The sequence below is a fragment of the Carcharodon carcharias genome, chromosome 14 (assembly GCF_017639515.1).
Source record: "Carcharodon carcharias isolate sCarCar2 chromosome 14, sCarCar2.pri, whole genome shotgun sequence".
Classification (NCBI taxonomy): Eukaryota; Metazoa; Chordata; class Chondrichthyes; order Lamniformes; family Lamnidae; genus Carcharodon; species Carcharodon carcharias.
The window spans coordinates 113760318-113781479 of NC_054480.1; the positions used below are offsets into that span (position 1 = coordinate 113760318).

Sequence of the window (21162 nt, forward strand, 5' to 3'; positions counted from 1 at the left end):
AGGTTTCTATGAGATCCCCCTTCATTCTTCTGAAATCCAGCAAATATAATCCTAACTGACTCAATCTCTCCTCATATGTCAGTCCCGCCATCCCAGGAATCAGTCTGGTAAACCTTTGCTGCACTCCCTCTATAGCAAGAACACCCTGCCTCAGATAAGGAGACCAAAACTGCACACAATATTCCAGGTGTGGTCTCACCAAAGCCCTGTATAATTGCAGCAAAACATCCCTGTTCCTGTACTCGAATCCTATTGCTATGAAGGCCAGCAAAACATTTGCCTTCTTTACCGTCTGCTGCACCCACCTATTTGACTCAACATTTTGTCACCCCTTCTAATATCTCCTTCTTTATCTTAGTACTTCTTTGATTATGCTTTTGTGAAACACCTTGGTCATTTTTCTATGTTAAAGGTGCTAGACAAATAAAAATTATTGCTTTCATAAGGACTAACTTCATCTCAAAGTGGCTGGAATATAAAAATGAGGAAGGGACTCATTTTTTGCATAACTGATACTTTAGTTGACAGAGCTTTGGTCAAATCTCATCAGGAGTATTAGGTTCAGTTTTGGTCACTGAAACTCACAGGAGCCAGCTTCTTGAACCCCTGAAGTACATGTGGTGTAAGTACACCCATACTACTGTTTGGGAGGGAGTTCTAGGATTTTGGCCCAGTGACAGTGAAGGAACAGCAATATAGTTCCAAGTTAGGATGGTGTGTGGCTTGGAAGGGAACTTGCAAATGGTGGTGTTCCCATGCATCTGCTGCCCTTGTCATTCTAGGTGGTAGAGGTTGCAGGTTTGGAGGGTGAAGGAGCCTTGGTGAGTTGCTGCAGTGCATCTTGTAGCTGGTACACACTGCTGCTATTGTGCACTGGTGGTGGAGGAAGTGAATGTTAAGGTGATGGATGGGGTGTTAATCAAGTGGACTGCTTTCCCCTGGATGGTGTTGAGCTTCTTGAGTGTTATTGGAGTTACACTCATCCAGTCAAGTAGTAGCCTGATAGATCTCTCAGAGAAACAATATAAATGGGCATTTACACCCTTTCACAACATCTGTCAATCTCCTGCAGGAGTTACAAGAGATTGGTGGAATTCCAGCTTTTAAACCAAAGTGTCCTCAAGCAAGCTTTTTGATGCTTGGAATGGTACAAAGGATGAATCTGATCCTGTCCTAGTTCACTGTCTGTCCACACGCACTTCCTAACCACATAATGTTCAGGAGCACAAGCTCAGGCTCATTCTGTCTCCTCTATCATTCGCAGTCAAATGTTACCCTCACACAAAAGCAAAATTCTTCACATGCTGAAAATCTGAAAGATAAACAGAAAATGCTGGAAATACACAACAGGTCTGGCGGCATCTGTAGCAAGAGAAGCAAAGTTAATGTTTCAGCTCGTTGAGTCATTGTTTTCATTTTTGAACACTACCTTTGATTGGTTCAATGGCTGAGAGCAGGGTTTGGAGCCATACTCAAATGGAAATCACCAACATTGGCAACCAGAATTTTTATTGTTGTTACACTGTCTGCATTTAGTATGTTTGGTGTGAAATATAGCACAAAGTTGGATATTGCAAATATCAGCCTTCCTGATTATCCACCATAAAGTGATTATTTGCATAATGACTGTCTTCCTTCAAACAATTAAATATTTTTCTACAATAAAGGTGTGAGTGTTATTCGCTCCAATGCCAAGGGCATTGCTGTACCAAAATTTGGAATTTTCAGTTATCCACTAACTTTCATCACTCACCATGAGATTATGCTGAAAATAAAGGCTTCACTCCAAAACTTGTTGTAGCCTTGGTTCAGTGGTAGCTATGAGTCAGGAAGTTGTGAGCTCAAGTTCCACTATAAATAATCCAAGCTGACACTTCTGTGCAATACTGATGGAGAGTTGCACTGTCAGATTTTTTTTGTGTGGTTTTTTTTTGGATGAGACATTAAACTAAGGACTTATCTGCCATCTCAGATGGGTGTTTTATGATCACACAGCACTATCTGGAGAAGAGCAGAAGAGTTCTCCCCGGTATTCTGGTGAATAATTACCACTTAGCCAACATCACTAAAACAAACTGTCTGGCCATTTATCCCATTGCTGTTTGTGGAACAGCATGTTGGCTGGATGGTTCGTAAATTATAACCGTGACTATATTTTCAAAGGTACTTCATTAGCTATTGAGCACTTAGACATATTCTGAGGCTGTGAAAGTCTTTATGTAAATGCAAGTTTATTGAAATGTTATCATCATAAACTGTGAGTGAGAGTGATTGTTTAGCAGTGAGGACGTCACTCCTGAAAAAATTGTGAATTGGGAATTGGAAGGGTTCAATGAAGGTTTCACTGGGGGTTCTGCAGCGTTGTTTCCCAATCCCATTGATGTCATTTCAATACAGAAATATTATCTTCTACATAAAATGGAAAGATATTCCTGGCCTGGTCATGCATTGGGACCTCGGGCTTTTTGCAGAACAGGACCTCGGCCGGCGTGGGGCAGAGAAGGGCCTGGAAAAGGGTCGGGACAGAGTAGGTGATGGGACTGTGGCTGGAGTTCTGACATTTTATTTGTTGCCCAGGAACCAATAACTGTCATGAGTGCAAATGGAGTTCTGTTTTAAAAAAGAACAGGCCTTGTAGTCCATTTAGAAAGGGGACTCCAAAATTGGGTGGGTCCTATGTCTCACATACATCTGGTGGATACATTATGCTGCTGTTTAAAAATAATCCCAATTTATTCTGATTCCAGATTGCGGATAGAGTATCTGATTTTTGTGAATAACCTTCACATATTATTTTGGATCAAAGAAGTTAAGTAAGTTGTCTTTTTGCCAATACTTATTTCTAGCATATGCAGATAGATTATACAGTACCTTGGGATCAAGTGGATATGGTACTATTTTTGTTCATGCACTTAATATTTCCTGTGTCAAGAGTAAATATATCTCCACTCGCTTATAATCCAGTGCATGTGGTTGTCGAGTCACACTACAATTACAGTAGTGAATGGGGTGAGGATCCACACACTGAAAATCACTTACTCACATCACTTTGTTGTAAATTGTTCTAACTGAACTTTGGGCCATTTCGCATCAATAGATTAATGTGGGCACCCACTTTCCTGATGAATCATTTGGCAAACACACTACCTGGTACAGAACTAAAAGCACAAAAATCATTAATGGTCATTTTTATTGCCTTGGGTTCCATTTCCACAGTAGCTTGTTGCTGAGTCAGCCATTGTGGTTGCTCCTCTTGTGAGGCCTTTGAGGACCTCAGCTGGATGCAGCCTGCAAAGCAGCAGCCTCTTGTTGGTTGACTCCAGTCATGTTACTGGAATTGGGCCCAGGTTCAGAGTGACTGACCAGAGGGATAGCAGACCAGAATGCACCAAGGGACCATCTATGCAAGCTGGTCTGAAGGCAGATTTGTCTCAATTCCTTTCCAGAGGGCTCAGGGTTACACTTGCAATGATGTTGTTGCGAAATGGTTGCGGATTTCAGTAAAGCTAATGTAAGCTCAGTAGGAAAGGATTGCATTTAGATCTTAAATCTGCAGCTGGCTCATTTGGAAGCATCGCTACCTCTTGTTAAATCCCAATCCAGGAAGTTGTAATCACAACCTAGGTTGACGCTCCAGTGCATTACCGAGGGAGCACTGCTTTGTCAGTTTCTGCCCTTTGGGTGGGACATTACAGGACTTGTCTGCCTCTTCAGTAAATTTGATGCAGATTTTCAAGAGAGTTCTTCCAGCTAATCCTAGGCACCATTCCTTCCTCAATCAAAATTCACAAAAACAGATTAACTAGACATGCATCTCATGGCTTTTTTGAGACAGTGCTAAGTGTAAAATGGCTACCATGTTTTTCTACATAATAAGTTATTGCACTTCAGTAATTTGTTGTATGTCAGATACTTTGAGGTTTCTTGGAAGATGTGACTAAGGTGGTTTGTGAATCTGAGTCTATATTTCCTTTGCTTTTTGCTTAGTTTCTATCCTCAAAAATAAATCAGTAAATATTCTGAAGTTTTATTTCTGTAACACTTTCATATTAAACACAAGGGCAGTATTGGCTTGAGTGGATAGAGGCAAAAACTAGGGTAGCTTTGGGTACCAAGAATCTAACTTATAAGAGAAGGTCAAGGGAATTCAAACTCTTTTCTAAAGAAAACAAATTCAAGTGATTTGATTGAAATTTTAAACAAGTATATGCTGCCTCCAGACATTGCCCATTTAATGAAGAACCTTGAGCCCTTTGACAGGAGAAGCAATTATATAAATGTAAATATTAATTGTGATTTTGATTGATATGTGGAAAGTTGATCCAAGCAAACTGTTCCCTCTGCTAAAGGCTTTAAAAACCGGGGAACAAGGATTAAAAATGAGGCTAGGAGTAAGAAGGACAGCCGGGCAATATTTTTCACCTAATGCATAATAAAATCAGGAAAAGGCATTGAAGTGGATATTATAAATAGCATCCAGTGAGTGAGATTTCTTTCTGGCTAGAGAAGGGGTGATGGAAATATATACAGGTGGAGGTGGGTTTGATCTATCAAAAAGGACAGGCTTCTGAGTTTGTGGGCTGTTCTTGTACTGGAAGTTTCTTTAGTAAAGATGAAGTATGAAATTGCAGTTTGTTGATCACCATACACCACCAACAGCAACCCTACCACCCCATCCCACACCTCTCCGTCCCGTGACTAGGTGAAGAGTTGAAATAATTCCTTTCCTGCAGAAACTACTTTGTTTGCCTGAGCAGTGCAGCTTTGCTCTGAACAATGGAAAGGGGCGACACAGCACAAGCTTGAAATCAGTGAGTTAAATGTTGTATAAAATCACATAGTGTTAGCTCTTATTGCACAGCATGGCTGGAATTAATTTACCAAAAGTAACCAGTCAATTCCCCCATAAATGCTCATTTGGGTGATAGCACGGTTGTGCTGTTCATTGCTAACATGGAACTGTGTTTAACTGGACTGCCCACTTAAGTCCACTGTTTATGTACTTCCTGTGAGATTATCTAAATAGATACATCAGAAGTTAACTATTGAGGGAAGTTTCTGTACATTGATGACTGCTGGTAAATCTTTAGTTCCTGACTTTGGGGAGGGAGGAAGACTAAGTCATGTTGAACCATAAGATAAGTAGGAAATTGTCTTACTTTCTCTGTTTATAATCCAATTTGTGACAGATGAAGTGAGGTGGACACATCTATTTCTTTAAAAGGAAAAACTTGCATAGGACTAGGGATGAGGGAATTCAGTTAAATGAGGAGACTAGTGAAGGTCTCTTAAAGCAAAGTTATAGGGAGATTTAGTAGAGGTATTCAAAAATATGAGGGATTTTGAGAGGTAGGTAGAACCTGTTTCCACTAGGAGGTTTGGTAACCAGAGAACACAGCTTTAAGGTAATTGACAAAAGCCAGGGGAGGAAGATGAGAAGCGCTATAACACAGTGAGTTGTTACGATTTGGGAATGCATTGCATGAAAGGGTAGTAGAAACAGATTCAATAGTGATTTTCAAAAGGGTAGTGGATATGTATTTAAAAATGAAATAATACAGGACTACAGAGAAAGGGGGTGGGGAGTGCAGCAAAAGGTCTTTGAACAACAAAAAATAAATATCCCTTTTATGACAGAGATGAGGAGAATTTGTTTCTCTCAAAGGGTTATGCAACTTTGGAATTCCCTGCCTCAGAAGATGGGTGGAGGTAGGGTCATCGAATGTTTTTAAGGCAGAGGTAGATAGATTCTTGTTAGGCGAATGAATCAAAGGTTATCAGTGTTAGATGGTAATGTGGAAGTCGAAACACAAGATTATCAGCCATGATCTTATTGAATGGCAGAGCAGGCTTGAGGGGCTGAATGGTCTACTCATGTTCCTATTTCTTATGTTCTAACAAGCCAACAGAGGCACAGTAGGCCGAATTGCCTCCTTTGGTGCTGTATAATTCTTTGATTTGATATATGATTTAAGGTGCCCCAAAGCACTTTACAGACCAGGTCACTTTAGTCCCTTTTGTGTCAAAATTCCACAAAACAATTTGCACAAAGATTTTTTTTAGGTACAGAGACTGCTGCTATGAAGAATATAGTGAAACATTGTTTCCACCAGGTAGTGGTTTGCTATCAAGGGAATAACACTCAGTGTAGTCTCTACAGAAATAAAGGTTGAGTTGTAAGAAATATTGTCAGACTATTTTATCACAAGTAGCTATTGAACCAGAGACTACATAATTTCAAACAGAATTGGACAACCATTTGAAAAGAAACTATGTTGCTTCTCCAACTGTAATCAGCTCACTTAGCACAGGCCAGGAACTGATTTTGAGAATTTCTGATGAGTATCCATCACATGCTTCCTTTACAAAGTGGGGCAACAAATCAGCACCCCTACTGTGCATTCAGCACCCTGATCTATCCCAAAACAGTCAATGAGTTTATTGATATAATTATTTTTCTAGGCACGTTGTCATGGACCTTGTAAAAATAATTGACCATGTTTTGCATTGCAAAGCTAAGTCTGAATGCTCTTTAGGAGATGATATGGAGCCTTTAAATTCCATTGGTGTAATACAATCCTCAAGATACATCTGCCATCATGGGCTTCTCTGATAATACATGAGGCCTGAGCTTCAGCCGTAACAGCTTCAACATGATGACAGGATCTATGATAAATCTAGGTTCAAGTTCTAATTCCAGCAGCAATTGATTCTCTTTCCTCTCCAAACAACTGGCTGCTGGGGAACAATTCCATGGTTCCTCAAACAAGCAGCCATCCTTCATGCATGAGCCTTGGCTGTGGCTATCAGCATGTGGAGGGAATTGTAGATGTGCCCAATATTTCCTCACACAAGGAATCACTGGATAGTATTCAGGAACATGATCCTGAATGGCTTTCCTTCCCAAGCACTGGGGCAAGAATTCATTCATGGGATGTGTGCATCACTAGCATTTATTACCCATCCCTAATTGCTCTTGGGAATGTTGGTGGTGAATCACCTTCTTGAAATGCTGCAGTCTATGTAGTGTAGGTATACTCACAGTGCTGTTAGGGAGAATTCCAAGATTTAGGCCCAATGACAATAAAGGAACAGTGATATATTTCCAAGTTGGGATGATGTAAGTTGGAGGGAACCTTGCAGATGATGGTGTTCCTACGTCCCTGTTACCCTTGTCCTGGAATATTGTTGGAGCTACACTCATCCCAGCAAATGGAGAGTGCTCAAACTCCCTCCCAACTTGTGCCTTGTAGCTGGTGGAAAGACAGGAGGGTAGCTACTTGCCACACAATTCCCAGCCTCTGACCTATTTAGCCAGTTCTAATGTGGTTGGTCCTATGAGGCTTCTAGTTAATGGTGACCACCCCTTCCCCCCAGAACGTTGATGGAAATTAATGGATGCACCCCTTTTGCTAACTCAACAGGCTTAGGCAGCTCTCCCAATCCTGAGAGGTAGGGATTATTTTTCACCAACATTCATCCTCTTTTAACAAGCATATAAAATGGATGATTTTCCCTATATCTAGGTGTTTTTGCACCCAGCAAAGTGACATGTCTGTTGCTTTTCAAGCCAGTATGAAGCAGTCCGAGGTCATATATCAAGGGTTAGATACATTGTGAAGATCATCCTAACTGTCCCAACAAGTTAGGTAGTATGGGTTATGTTGTGTTAAACTTCTTCACTGTTCCATGGGTAATCTGGCTTTTGCATTGCAGCCACCCTGTGGTCTCTGAGATTAGTGACATTGGTCCACGTATGACTGCCAGACTCATAATTTTCATATTCTCTAGCACAGGAAACTGCTTCCCATTCACTTGTTTTGCCAGTTTTTTCCTGAAAGTGCTGACTCGTTGCTGGTGACCGATTTCCAGACACTAGGTGGTTACGTATACCTTATTTGAGTCCATACCTGAGGATTGACCATGAATCAATCTATTTGATATATATATATATATATATATATATATATAGCTAAGCCAACTCCAATGAAGTACAAGTTAGATTATTCACTATCACCCATTTTACATTGCTGCAGTCGAAATTGCCCCATTGACTTTCCAGAAAATGGCGATCAAGAGCAGGAACGGAGCCTAATATTTCCTCTCCTTAATTATGAGGCTTTGAGAGGAATTGTGCTCAACACCACCCCTCTTCAGATGATCAAACAGCTTTGTGCTGCTGAATCAATTTCCATGGTGTTATCCAACCACCAAGATGAAGAAAAGCCCTTCAATCTACCTAATCTCATCCTTCCAATTACAACCCTGACTGTCTACCCAGTTACCCAATCCACGTGTTCCATAAATGACTCCCAATTCCTAGCCTCAGCAACCCTTCCTGAGCTGTTCTAGTTATTTCACACCCTACGTAAAGAGACACTCTTGCAGCTATCTTAAACTTGCCCTTCACAGTCCTGACCTTGCACTCACATCCTGCTGCCTTGGCTAATCTGGAATTATTGGTGAGGTTTAGTTTCTCAATCCCATTAATTATCACATAGCACTACAGAATTTGGATTAGAACTATAACCACTATTGATAACTGATGTCCAGCCACCATGAGGAGCTGGGGAGTGGGGAAAAAATTGCATTAATAAAACATATCTAAATATTTATAATAGACATATTCTCCACATTCATTGCTGAGCCCCACAGCTGGCCTGTATCAGTTAAACAATTTGTCAAGCTCCCAATAGTTACAGCCAGTCAGCAATCCTGAGCATCTCAGGAATGTAGAGCTTTTAGCATGTCAGGTTACTGTCCATAGGGTCCTACTGACATGCTACCTACCAATCTTCCATTACAGTTGAAGCAGTCATCCTTTGCCCAATGCAGTAATAAAAATCCATGTAATAACAAACTGAGCCTGGCGGTTGTGATCCAGGCCTGCGTTGCTTATTACCAGCTCCTTTTATTTTGCTCCCTTTCACCAAACAGTTCAAAATAGGAGCAAGCAATTTGCTATAGTTACAAGACACAGGACAGACAACTGAATGGTCTCTTAAGATGAAATGCTTAGAACACAGTGGAAGGTGGTACTTGGTGTAGCTTCTAATCGAAAAATAATTACATTTATATAGCACCATTCACAATCTCAGGACCTCCCAGTGCATTTACTTTTGCAAGAGTCACTGTGGTAATGTAGAAAATGCAGCAGCTAATTTACACTCAAGCTCTCACAATCCACAATGTGATAGAAAATTAGATGGCTATTTTGTGATGTTGAGTGATTAATATTGCCCTTCTTCATGAATGTTTACATTCACTTTAACACAAACAATACCCTCTAACAGCACAGCATTGAAGTAGTGGATATAGACAACCTGAGCACAAAGCATTTATGGTCCTCTCTCTCTCTACATAAGTGCATGAACGCAAGAGAGCAGGAAAAGTCAGGGTTAAACAAAAAAAAAATTTTGAATAACAAGGAGGGGGGTTCCAAAAGAACAGGTATAAAAGGGAAATCAGAACAAGAAATAGCTCATGGTGGAGATTGAAGGAACACAGCTCCATCAGGGGTGAATCTAGGGAAAAATTAAGGTCAAGGATAGAATCCAGAGTCATTTAGCTGGGGAAGGGTAGCTAATGGAATTGATCACGAATGGGTAAGGTGATGTTTGACTGAAAAAACTCTAAGCTTGAGCTTGTTTGAAGTAGAAGGAGCTGAATATAGGACATCAGGTAGAAAGCCACTAGAGGAAGTAAATAGGGCTTCAAATAACTCCACCATTACACGTTCCTGAATTGAGGGTTCACAGCAAGTCCTGGTTCTCTCAAGGCTCCATAGTGCGGATGGGAGGTGGGTCTCAGCTAAAATTGACAATTTAGTGCTAAATTAGGTATGTTTGAGTCTCTACCAATTGCCCTTAAACCAAAGGTTATAATCTAACCTTCACAATGAATTTGTTATACAGTTCTACAGGCATTGGCAGCTAATCACAGTATATGTAATCATTCTATAAATTTCAGGAGGCATTTAACAGCTCATGCAGTTCTGCATTTCTAAATTTGACCTTGGATTAAATGAACAATTGAAGTTACATAATGCAACCTTTTAACAGATAATGGTAAACCTGAGTATGTCTGTCCTTCCATTTCTTTTCTCTTCAAATTCTAGACTCATTTAGTTTTCTTTGTCTGCTTCACAAACAATTTTAACTATCAATGAGTCTTAAGCCAATCTTCCATTTGCTAATAGTAAAATATAAATAAGACAGACAGTAATTGAGTCCTACATCAAATCTCATCAAAACTTTCAGCTTTAGCCCTCTGGTTAGAATGTAGCAATTTTTAAAAAATGGATACAATAGCATTAAAAACATCCAATTTCAAACAATTAAATAGGAGTCTTCTATTGCCTTGCTTGAGATTTCCCCCATTCCAATGTGTAATGCCAGAAGCTCCAGGAGATGCACAAATGGAATTTCTAAAGTTACAGCAATCTATCAGAACTAAGAAGCCCCTAGGTTTGTTTTATGACAAGAGGATGGGTCACGTATTGCACAAATGAAGCTGCTGATAATGTACAAGTGCAAATTATTTTCCCTTCAAGGCATAATTGTTCTTGATTCTCAAAATCAACTGATTCTACTTTGGTCATGCCAGATTGTCACATCTTGTCTCTTGGCCAGATTGGGAGTTCAGCCTCACTTTCCCTTAAAGACACTTGGAAGAGTATTCAAAGTGGACAATGCATCAAAACCAAAAGGGAATATGGCAACATTAAATGATAGATTGAGTGTAAATGGAAAAATAGAAAAGTCAACATATAGGCTAAACGCATAAGGTTACAGTAACATGACAAGTATAGTGGAATAGCCAATATCTCAGGCAGTTTACATAATTAATTAAAACTGTACAGAATCAAGTAAAAAGTTACACAACTGACCAGGTTAATAAAAAACATTAGACTCTCAAAACATCAAAAGAACTGTCATTACTGACAGATGGAAATAATTTAAAACATGTCCAACTATATACATAAGATTGTAAGATTAAACCTGAACCTAATGTGATGGGAACCGAGCATCTATATGAGGCAAATGTTTTTAAGCAGGGACATTCAACTATTTACAACTTAAAACTTGTTTTTTCACTCGAGTCCTTGGTCCACCACAGGCCCTGAAAGAGAAGGGAGCAAAATTAATTAAATATGGATGAAATAATCAAAAGAGAATACATCTGAACAAAAACCTGTTCTATAGTTACCTATGAACAATTCAGGACTTGATTTTGAATCTCTTCATACACTTGTAGATAGATTTCCTGCTTGGTCTTCAAACCATTCAGATACACTAGAAAAAAAAGATCAAGTGTTAGTTATGTTCTTTCCACCCAGCAAGAATCATGACTCAGTAGTCTTAAAATTGCTTGGAGCAATTCCCGAAGGAATAGCAGGACATGAGCAGCTTGGAGTTCCTTTATCCCAGCCCTGAAGGAAGGTGATCAGGCAGGAGTAAGTTTGCTAACTAGCCAATTAGTAGATGGTAGGTCCAGATACCCTTTCCACCATCCAAATTCTTCTGCTGCCACCACCCACCCCAATTCAAGCTATATATATTTTTTTTAATGAACAATAGTCAGCTGCAGATCACAAGTTGCCCAAGACTTCTGTCCTGGGCATTTCCCTCCAGTATCAAGCGCTGCTAATATCCAACTTCCAAAATACCTTTGTCACAATTCAGCAAACAATTATTGTCTTCAATGGGAAGTGTTAACTCAATTCATTTTAGTACAGTATGCATAAAGACACCTACCAACATCAACATTGTTGGCTTCCATCTCTTTCCTGTGTTTCAAGTACATTGGCCACACATGTCCATCAAACAAACCAGGTGGATCAGGAACTGTATAATTCCTTGTACTGAAAAAAAAAACTGTTGTTGAACATGTATCACAAGGCAGAGGGAACAGTATGTTTTGCTTACACAGCTGACTGGATTTCAGCATCAGCCATAATACCAAGCAATATTTACCTCCTCCGACTCTTGCACTCTTCGTATGGAAGGGATAAGAAATAGCTTCGATTGAAAATCTTAGCCAATGGCCTGGAAAAGAAAGAAAATCAAATTATTAAATGAAAGTTGACAGGGTTAGTTTCAAATCTCAAGACTGTCTGATAATCATTTTAAATAGTTAAACATGATTGAGCATCAGAACCCTTGAGTTGATTTCTGATGAGTCAAACCAGGAACTGTAAATAAAACTTGAATAAAAACAAACAATTCATCAAATGCCAATTGCTGGTACTAGAGAAGGGAGTTTAAGTTTGTAGCCAAGGTCATAGACAGACTATGCAATGGACTTGGAATTCCAATGCACATGAAAGTCCAAATTAATCATTTTTCAGTATTTTTGCATAAGCCAAGTATTGTAACTGGTTTTATTTTGGGCATTGATAATGCACACAATCTTTTTCATAATTATAAACCAAAATACTGTAACATTGTTTCTGTACAATACACTTAATCACCTCAAATTGTTGCTATGATAAACCAGTAACCACTTATACTTCACCCCAAGATGTTTATTAGTCCTCATGCTCTCCAGTAAGTTTTCACTCCAAAATCCTACTGGTGGGCAATTCAGTTTAAGTTGAAAGAATAAAAAAGGTTCACAGCCTCCATTATGTTTTACTGAACTTCCTGAGGTATCATGAAAGTTTCTCAAGGCACTTTATAAACCCTGCTTTCTCAAACTGAAATAGTGAGTTCCAGAAAACTGCACCTGTAGTTATACAACAGGAACCCTTCCACTATCAATATGTGAACTCCTTTCTCTGGATCGCTCTGCTCATCGGAGACTGGAGTGACGTTCACTCCATGCGATCGGGCAAACTTTACTGGGTTGTCAATCCAGGCGTTGACAGTACTCATCATCGCCTCCATGTCGAGGGCTGTGATCACTGAAGGTCAAAAAAGAACCCAGCAGATTACCGCAAGGACTATCACAAGGTTAAGTAAATGTCAACGTAGATCATTGTTGAAAAAAGTCTCTGCCTACAACCATTCTTACCATCCCATTGTTTAAATCCATCTTCCCCAACTTCTATTTGATCTGGCGGCTGAAATATAGTGATCATAAAAACATGGCTGCAAACACATTTATATATTACAGAAGGGAATTAAACATCAATCTTATGCCTATTTTTCAAAAAAGCCTAACTCTTGCTGGAGTATGCTTGCTTCCACTGACAGCAGCAGCTCTCCAGTACCACAGCAGTGGCCATTCCTCATAAGAGGATTGACAGTGTTAGCAGGCTCTTAACATCAATTATAACCTGCCTTCACTGGGCACATTTATCAGCAAAGGTCAGGTAACCATCAGGAGTAGGAACTATGGCTATTTTTACCACCTCTTCCCTACCCACCATTCCCCTCCCCACCCTCATAGCCAATCACAGTCACCCATCATTTCCTGGCTTACATAAGGTGGTACAGCCAAGGGGTCAAACTAGTGCCTTGGTCTGTTGGTTTGATACTGCAAAGGCCAATGTATTAGGAAATCAGCCATCAGGTCCCAATCTTGAGGATGTACTTTTGAGTGAATTGTCACAGGGTAGTGCCAAATGATGGCATATATCAAAACGGTGATTAGAAAAACATGTAGTTGAATCAGAATTCAAATGCAGACAAATTCCTCCAGTGTCACACAATTCATATACTGCAAGCATGTATATTTTTAGCCTGCTAGATAGCAAAATATTAAATATATCCTATAATTAAAACTTTTGACCTGGGTGTGTACGCACTCCGCCCCGGACATTTCACTCCTTCCGTATATTAGTTAAGATTTTAGGCAATAAGTTTCTCCTACTCAACTATAATAAAAGCAATTCACGTTTCGATCTTTTAAAACTATGTTCACAACAGAAAAAAATATTCTCACCTTGAAAAAGTCATCCTGATGTACTACACAGCAATTTGGTAATGATAGGCGAATTCTATTCGTCAGAGTGGTTTTCCCACCATTTGTCACACTGAAAAGTTAGACATAAAAGAGCGGAGTTTTAATAAAAGTGGTTTGAATGGGTCGAGTCAATGAACTTGCGCAATCGATCAAGGTCCGATTTTCAAAAAAAGGGCGCCAGATGCTAAGGGGAACTTAACAACACGGAGAGAGATTAAAATATTTAATATTGAGAAGGAAAAAAATCCTGTAATCAACAAAATATATAACGAGAACGCAGATGGGGTGAATTTTTTCGCGGGAAAATGTAATTCTGGTTCGGCGATAGACTCCTCGTTAGTAGATTTCGTCCAAGTTTAAATGACTTCATTATCCTGGCATTTAATTTGAAAACCTCAACTTGGTTTTATTTAAAATAATCTACCTCACATTTATTGACATGTATGCCAAAAATAAAACAAGCTCAATATTTGAACAATTTATTAGCAATTTCAAATGTAATAAAAGCCCATACAAAATAGCAATATAGTTACATTTTAAAGTGAAGTGTGCAACTGTTACAAGCAGAGGTCTGATTTGAGTTTGGCGCCATTCGGATCGGAGTTTGAGCGGGAGAATCAAAATTCAAACAAGACGAACTCGCGATACCAAAAGTTGTTACCCCTTCCAACAGGCGTCTAATGGGGTAAAGACGACGAGGAGAGAAAATATTTCTTGGGGAAAAAGAAACATAAACCCTCAACGTACCTCATCGTTACTCTTTAGAAGGAAGCGGGAAAATCAGTTTTAACTGGACTGTGCAAATTTCAGCAAGAAATATGAGCCACGATTAGATTCTAAAATTTAAAACTAAAATAACCTTGAAACGAATAAAATCGAATTAAAATTTACAAAATTAGGCTGCAAAGTCAACTTGACAGGACATTAAGCTGCCAACGAAGTCACCAGCTACAAGTCAGAAGCAGAATTACAAAATCCTCAAAGCAGAATTTTATTATTTTTTAAAAAAGTTTTTAAAACGCGGTTAAAATCTCAGACCATAACTATCACAAATATTTTTGCTCTAGGCCGTCCCATTTTAGCCGCAAGATTTTTCACTGAAAACGAAAGTTAGAAACGTTTCTCCGCCAGCACTGCTGAGGACATCTTTTTTACAAGCTTTTTACCTGCAATACTTACCCTCCGATACCTATAATGTACTTCATTTCCACACAGTCCGCTCCCAGCTAGTTACCGGTTTCTGCAGCAGAAGCTTTTTGTAACTTTCGCTCCTACTATTTCATTCACAAATCAGGCGCCACTTGCAGCCCTTATTATACTTTCCGTCCCACGTCAGCAGCCAATCCGACGCTTAGCTTCCGAGCAGGCGCTCTTGCGCAGCAGCTGTCTGGCATCACTCATCCCTTCCTCAAACCAATTATAGTCTGGAATCTTTCCTTTCCTAAATCAGTAATAAGGTAGATTCCAGGGACCCTCCCCCTCCCCCCTCTGCACCAACCATCTCCTCATTGCTCCGTGTCCTGATCAGAAAATTAAAAGAGTAAATTCTGTAATGTTTGAGCTGCATCACCCTAAATAATATAAGTTTCATACCCCCTTTTTTCCTGTTTCTCCGGCGCTAAATCTTCTATTATAGTCCAAACCTTTTCTCGCCAGATGTAAAATGTATTTTCAGACTGCAGTAGTTTCACGTGATACGAGAACGTGTCGTGATGCAATGCAATGCAGGAAACAGGTGAGAAAGTGTGTGTGTGTCAGTCCTGGTTATAATGCAGCTCAAAGGGGCAGAACTCTGTTAGGAGCTTGGCACTCAACAGTTGACGGAGTGTTTACATCAGCCTTACCTCAGTGGTAGCATTTTCGTGTTTAAGCCAGAGGGTATTGGATTCAGTCTCCACTGTCCAGAGATTTGAGCACGTAATTGAGGTTGACGCTCTGGTGCAGTACTGAAGGAGTGTGCACTGTCAGAGGTGCTGTCTTTCTAATGCGATGTTAAGCCGAGGTCACGTCTGCCATGATTACTCTGAAGACCAAGGGGATTCTTTTGTTGTTCTTACCAATATTTATCCCTCAACACACAAATAGATTTATCTCAATGATTCTAGGATCTTGCTGTTTGCAAATTGGCTGCTGTGCTTCACTACATTGCAACAGTGCCTTTTTTTCAAAATACTTCATCGGCTGTGAAAGAAATTGAAAGGTGCTATATAAATCTAATTTTGTATTTACATATTTCACTTTAATTACACAAGGACAAGTTGTGTTTCATTAGTGGCTTAATTGTAGAAAGGAGGAAAATAGAGGCTACGCCAAAGAAAAGCTAAGTCAAGGGAGTTGGATGTTAAAGGAGGGGAGAAGGGGTAGAGGGGTTTAGAGAAAGAATTCTAGGTGACTGAAGGCAAGTACTAGGTGGTCACATTGTGAGACACACATAAGTCAGCTGGAAAGGTGTTAGAGACAGGGACAGCAATGGAGCTTCCTCCTGTCAGAAGGCTCAGGTTATTCCAAGCTCTGCTCAGCTTGATGCAGGCACTGGTTCTTGGAGGTCATTCATAAAGAGAGCAATTGTGGACCAGCATCAGAAAACGTTAGAGCTTCTGTCAGCATTTCCAGAGACCCTGTGCACCCTTGGAGAGATATTAAAGGCATCCGTCTCAAACAAGAGTATGATGATGATATCTCAATCTTTTGCGCTGATGTCTGCTTCCATGAAAAGAGTGACCACCACATGGAGCATCAAACAAATCGGACATCTGACCACATGTTGGCCATCACCAAAGGCCTGTATACTCAGTCTGCCACTTTAAACAGGATAGAGAAAAACCATACATTGGCCACGCAATGCCTCACTGATGTACAGTGCTCTCCAGTTATTGGCCAACATAGAAATGCAGCTAGTCCATGAGAAGGAAGATGGAGAGTGTTGTGGGGTGTTAATTACATCTCGGTAGGTTTTATTGAAGTCTTTGTAATCTGAAGTAGGTTAATTATTTCAAACAAGGGGTGTAATTGGATTCTATGTAATCAGTAATTTCACAGGGTAGAAAGATCTAATGACTCCTGAGCAATAAATTGGAAGTGATTGAACAACGTAGGGCTTCACTGTCATTGAGAAGCGTTGGAGCCATCAGGTGTCTCTGTGCAGCACAACCTTTAAGAGGCCAGAGGACAAAGACCAAATGATTCACAATTGTATCTGTGTTTTCTTGATCAGCAAGTTTGAAGACTCTGCTAATTGCTGCTTCTCACTAATATATTTTCAATATCCACTATGCAACACAACTTCATCACAATATTTTAATACCTCAAAAAACTCAGAGCACCAAGATATAATGTAATAATAGGTAAGTAGACAAAAGGACAAGATTGAAGTCAATGGAAATGACTCGAGAATCAAGTACAGTGTAAAACAGGTTACTGATTCACTGAGCCCATTGTGCACTCCTGTCCAGGCAATTTCATCCCACAAGGCCTGGTCATAATAAACTTCCATGAGCAACAAAATAAACACCCTATGTTTGCAAGATAATTATGGATGACAAAGACCATCTAGCCTAGCTCATCTCATCCATCTAATACATACGTTCCTATTTAATCTGACAGCTGGGCATTCAGCCCCTTGAGCCTGCTCTGCCATTTGATATCATTGCCTACATTATACCAGTGACTACAAATCAAAAGTACTTAATTGGCTGTAAAGTGATTTTGAACATCATGAAAGGCACTGTATAAATGTAGGTTTTGTTTTTCTTTTATTACACCTGCATGCAATAGGCAGAGTTACTGTAGCAATGGTGAAAGTTAAAGTCCGTTGCTGAGTCTCTAAGGATAACTAATCACAAAAGTAATCAACTGATGTTAGGAAAGTGGCTGCAAAGAAATCACTACATTTACAAAACAATTCAGCTCTGCAGCTAATAAAATCTTATCTTTCTGACTTCTCTGGCATCAAACCGCTGCTGTACACTTTGAATTTACAACCTATCCACAGGTTCCATATGATGTTGCATCACATTTGTAATAAATAAATGCGCAAATAGTATTTTTTTAAAATCCTAATTGTTGTTTGAGATGTGAGAAAAATTAAAGTGGAAAATGTAATGAATAAGAAACTCCATCATTGAAACCCTCCTGCTCTTAACCCTCCCCTCCAACCTCAGCCCCATCCCCTATACCCCACACCCTTCCAACATCTCCCCTCCCCATATCATCCTCTCTTTCCAACCTCCCCTCCAACATCGCAGACCCCCCCACCCCGTCACCTTCCAACCTCCACCCCAAAAAACAGTGCATCCAGTTGCTTGTAAAATTAGAGGTATCTCACTTGCCAATTTTCAACCAAAAGCAGTCTCTTGACAGTTGCTGCTGCTTCCGACCTTCAGGCAAGTTTGTGGTTTTCTGGCAGGCTTCATGAAAAAAGTCGGAACCAGAAAGCTACCCAAAGGTCAGAAGCAGCAGAGCAGAAGCTCAGTGAAACTGACCTGACACTGACAGACCAGCTTTAAAAAGATCGGAACTCTCAGCCTGATGATTTGATTTTTTTAGGCCCTTCTTTTAGGTCTGAAGCTCTGGTTGCTCAGAACTCTGTTCAAAACACCAAGCCTGGACCCCCGAGCCCCTGCACCCCAGCATTTGGTACCATCTGCACCCCCTTTTCCTGGGCCCTGGAAGAAGGTAGAGTTCCAGACGTCAGCAATAACTTGCTATGAAAGCTTGAGCCTACGCAGGCACTGTTGCCAAGTCATATCCCAACAGCTGATCCTCTCTCTCCCTGTATGCTCAGTGCTGGGGGGTATCACCTCCTTTGAGCTGAAGTGTTGTCTCCATCCCTTCTGTATGTGGAAAGGCATGCAGTTGAAGAGAAGGCAGCTGTTGCACTGATTATGTTGCTGTTCTTCATCAGAGGCCCAGGCTGGAACTGCATAAGTGTTGTTAGGAAGGGAAAACTGCCTCTGGGTGTTTTGTTGTATGTTCAGGGTCTAGATGGGGTTATTTTAGGTTTGTCTTTTCTCCCAAAGTAAGCTGCTTGAGACTGTAGTTTGTTAAGTTCATTACTCTATCGACAGCTCTCATACACATATTGGAACCTCTGCACGAGATTAGAACCTCTGCTCCTTCCAGATCTTGGTTTCTCAATTATGTGGTGTTACATCATCATCATTGTGCTTCTGATGTTAACCCTTTATTCCACATCTCCCCCAAAATCTTTATCACAATTATATTAATCCTCCTACATCTCCTCCCAAGGTCTCAGACTTCACAGGGTTAGTCTCCGAGATGCCTTGACCAATCTCCCTGACATTGTTTTGATTTCTTTGAGGTCGAGGTTATTCAATACTCTCCCTTCTGTCACTGACTGTTCTTCTCCTGGGTGGCCACAGAATTTTCTCTTGTTTCTTGTTCCTTATCTCCATCAGGATATGAGTAATAAGCCCAAGTTTCTAATGGCTTTCTTTCCAAGGATATTAAGGCAATGTGGTTTCTCCATATAGAGGTCTACAGCACAGAAAAAGGCCCTTCAGCCCATCGAGTCTGCACCAGTCAAACAAGTACCTAACTATTCTAATCCCATTTTCCAGCACTAGGCCCATTGCCTTGTATGCCATGGCATCACAAGTGCACATTCAAATACTACTTAAATGCTATGAGGGTTTCTGCCTCTTTCAGGCAGTGAGCTCCAGATTCCCATCACCTTCTGGGTGAAAAAATTCTTCACATCCCCTCTAAACCTTCTGCCCCTTATCTTAAATCTATGCCCCCTGGTTACTGATCCCTCCACCAAGGGGAAAAGTTCCTTCCTGTCTACCCTATCTATGCTCCTCAATTTTATACACCTCAATCATGTCCCCCCTCAATCTCCTTTGCTCCAGGGAAAATAACCCCAGTCTATCCAATCTCTCCTCATAATTAAAACTCTCCAGCCCAGGCAACATCCTGGTAAATCTCCTCTGCACTCTCTCTAGTGCATTCACATCCTTGCTATAATGTGGATTCCAGAACTGCACGCAATACTCTAGCTGTGGCCTAACCAGCATTTTACAGTTCCAGCATAACCTCCCGGCTCTTATATTCTAAGCCTCAGCTAATAAAGGCAGGTATCCCATATGCCTTCTTAACCACCTTATCTACCTGTCCCACTACCTTAAGGGACCGGTGGACATGCACACCAAAGTCCCTCTGATCCTTGGTACTTCCCAGGGTCCTACCTTCATGCCTTGTTTGGCCTGCCCAAGTGCATCACCTCACACTATCCAGATTAAATTCCATTTGCCACTGACCAGCCCATCTATATCCTCCTGTAATCTAATGCCATCCTCCTCACTATTTACCACCCCACCAATTTTCTTGTCATCCACGAATTTACTGATCAACCCTCCTGCATTCAAGTCTAAATCGTTTATATACACCACAAACAGCAAGGGACCCAACACCGATCCCTGTGGAACCCGACTGGACACAGGCATCCAATCACAAAAGCAACCCTTGGCCATCACCCTCTGCTTCCTGCCACTCAGCCAATTCTGGATCCAATTTGCCAAATTGCCTTGGATCCCATGGGCTCTTACCTTCTTTATCAGTCTCCCATGCGGGATATTATCAAAAGCCTTGCTGAAGTCCAAGTAGACAATATTAAATGCATTGCCCTCATCTACACACCTGGTCACCTCTTCGAAAAATTCAATCAAATTGGTCAGACATGACCTTCCCTTAACAAAACTATGTTGACTGTCCTTGATTAATCCCTGCCTCTCAAGGTGTAGATTAATTCTATTCCTCAGAATTGCTTCCAATAGTTTCCCCACCACTGAGGTTAGACTGACTGGCCCGTAGTTCCCTGGTTTATCCCTTCCTCTCTTCTTGAATAACGGTACCACATTAGCTACTCCAGTCCTCTGGCACCTGTCCTGTGGCCGGAGAGGTATTAAAAATTGCCAGGCTATCTCCTCCCTTGCCTTATTCAAGGTGCTGGGATAAATTTATCCAGGCCTGGAGATTTATCTACTTTTAAGCCAGCCCGACCACTTAGAACATCAATGCTAATTTCTTTAATTATATCACAGTCTTCCTGTCTGATTTCCATAACCACTTTGTCCCTCTCACTTGTGAACACTAAATGTTGCTGCTCCCAGTCCACTCTGGCCAAATCATATCTGATCTTATTTTTAAAAAAATCAGCCTTCCCCCAATTTAGAACTCTGATTTCTGGCCCATCCTTGTCCTTTTCCATAACAACCTTGAATCTAACGGAGTTAT

General features: G+C 40.5%; 1 protein-coding gene and 1 long non-coding RNA gene across 6 annotated transcripts in view; one reads left to right on the top strand and one right to left on the bottom strand.

The window, feature by feature from the left end:
* Positions 1-21162, top strand: part of LOC121286917 — a 51475-nt gene that overhangs the window by 11573 nt on the left and 18740 nt on the right. Inside the window, exon 3 of one of the 2 annotated variants that reach the window (XR_005945102.1) lies at positions 2748-4981. The exons of the other annotated variant lie outside the window; for it this stretch is intronic. This is a non-coding gene — a long non-coding RNA (uncharacterized LOC121286917). Of the gene's footprint in view, positions 1-2747; positions 4982-21162 lie in introns of those variants that run through there. 2 annotated transcript variants of the gene reach the window in all.
* LOC121286916 (muscle-specific beta 1 integrin binding protein) lies at positions 8892-15539 on the bottom strand. Of its 4 annotated transcripts, none has more exons than XM_041204189.1 (8): positions 15502-15539; positions 13888-13978; positions 13015-13063; positions 12727-12904; positions 11976-12047; positions 11757-11863; positions 11209-11294; positions 8892-11121 (listed from the first exon to the last, which is right to left on the bottom strand). In XM_041204189.1, the coding sequence occupies exons 4-7, from the start codon at positions 12885-12887 to the stop codon at positions 11209-11211; spliced, it is 426 nt and encodes a 141-aa protein (XP_041060123.1). In that variant the 5' UTR covers positions 12888-12904; positions 13015-13063; positions 13888-13978; positions 15502-15539; the 3' UTR covers positions 8892-11121. The 4 variants fall into 4 exon arrangements, with proteins under 4 accessions (XP_041060123.1, XP_041060120.1, XP_041060122.1 ...); XM_041204186.1 differs by lacking the exon at positions 15502-15539 and adding an exon at positions 15088-15253; XM_041204188.1 differs by lacking the exon at positions 15502-15539 and adding an exon at positions 15075-15167.

Coding starts and splice junctions, on each gene's coding strand:
- LOC121286916 (XM_041204186.1), bottom strand. CDS start 15,113: ATGAAGTACATTATAGGTATCGGAGG. Junction 12,905..13,014: donor TGGATTTAAACAATGGGATG/GTAAGAATGGTT, acceptor TTTGACCTTCAG/TGATCACAGCCCTCGACATG. Junction 11,864..11,975: donor GAGTGCAAGAGTCGGAGGAG/GTAAATATTGCT, acceptor TTTTTTTTTCAG/TACAAGGAATTATACAGTTC.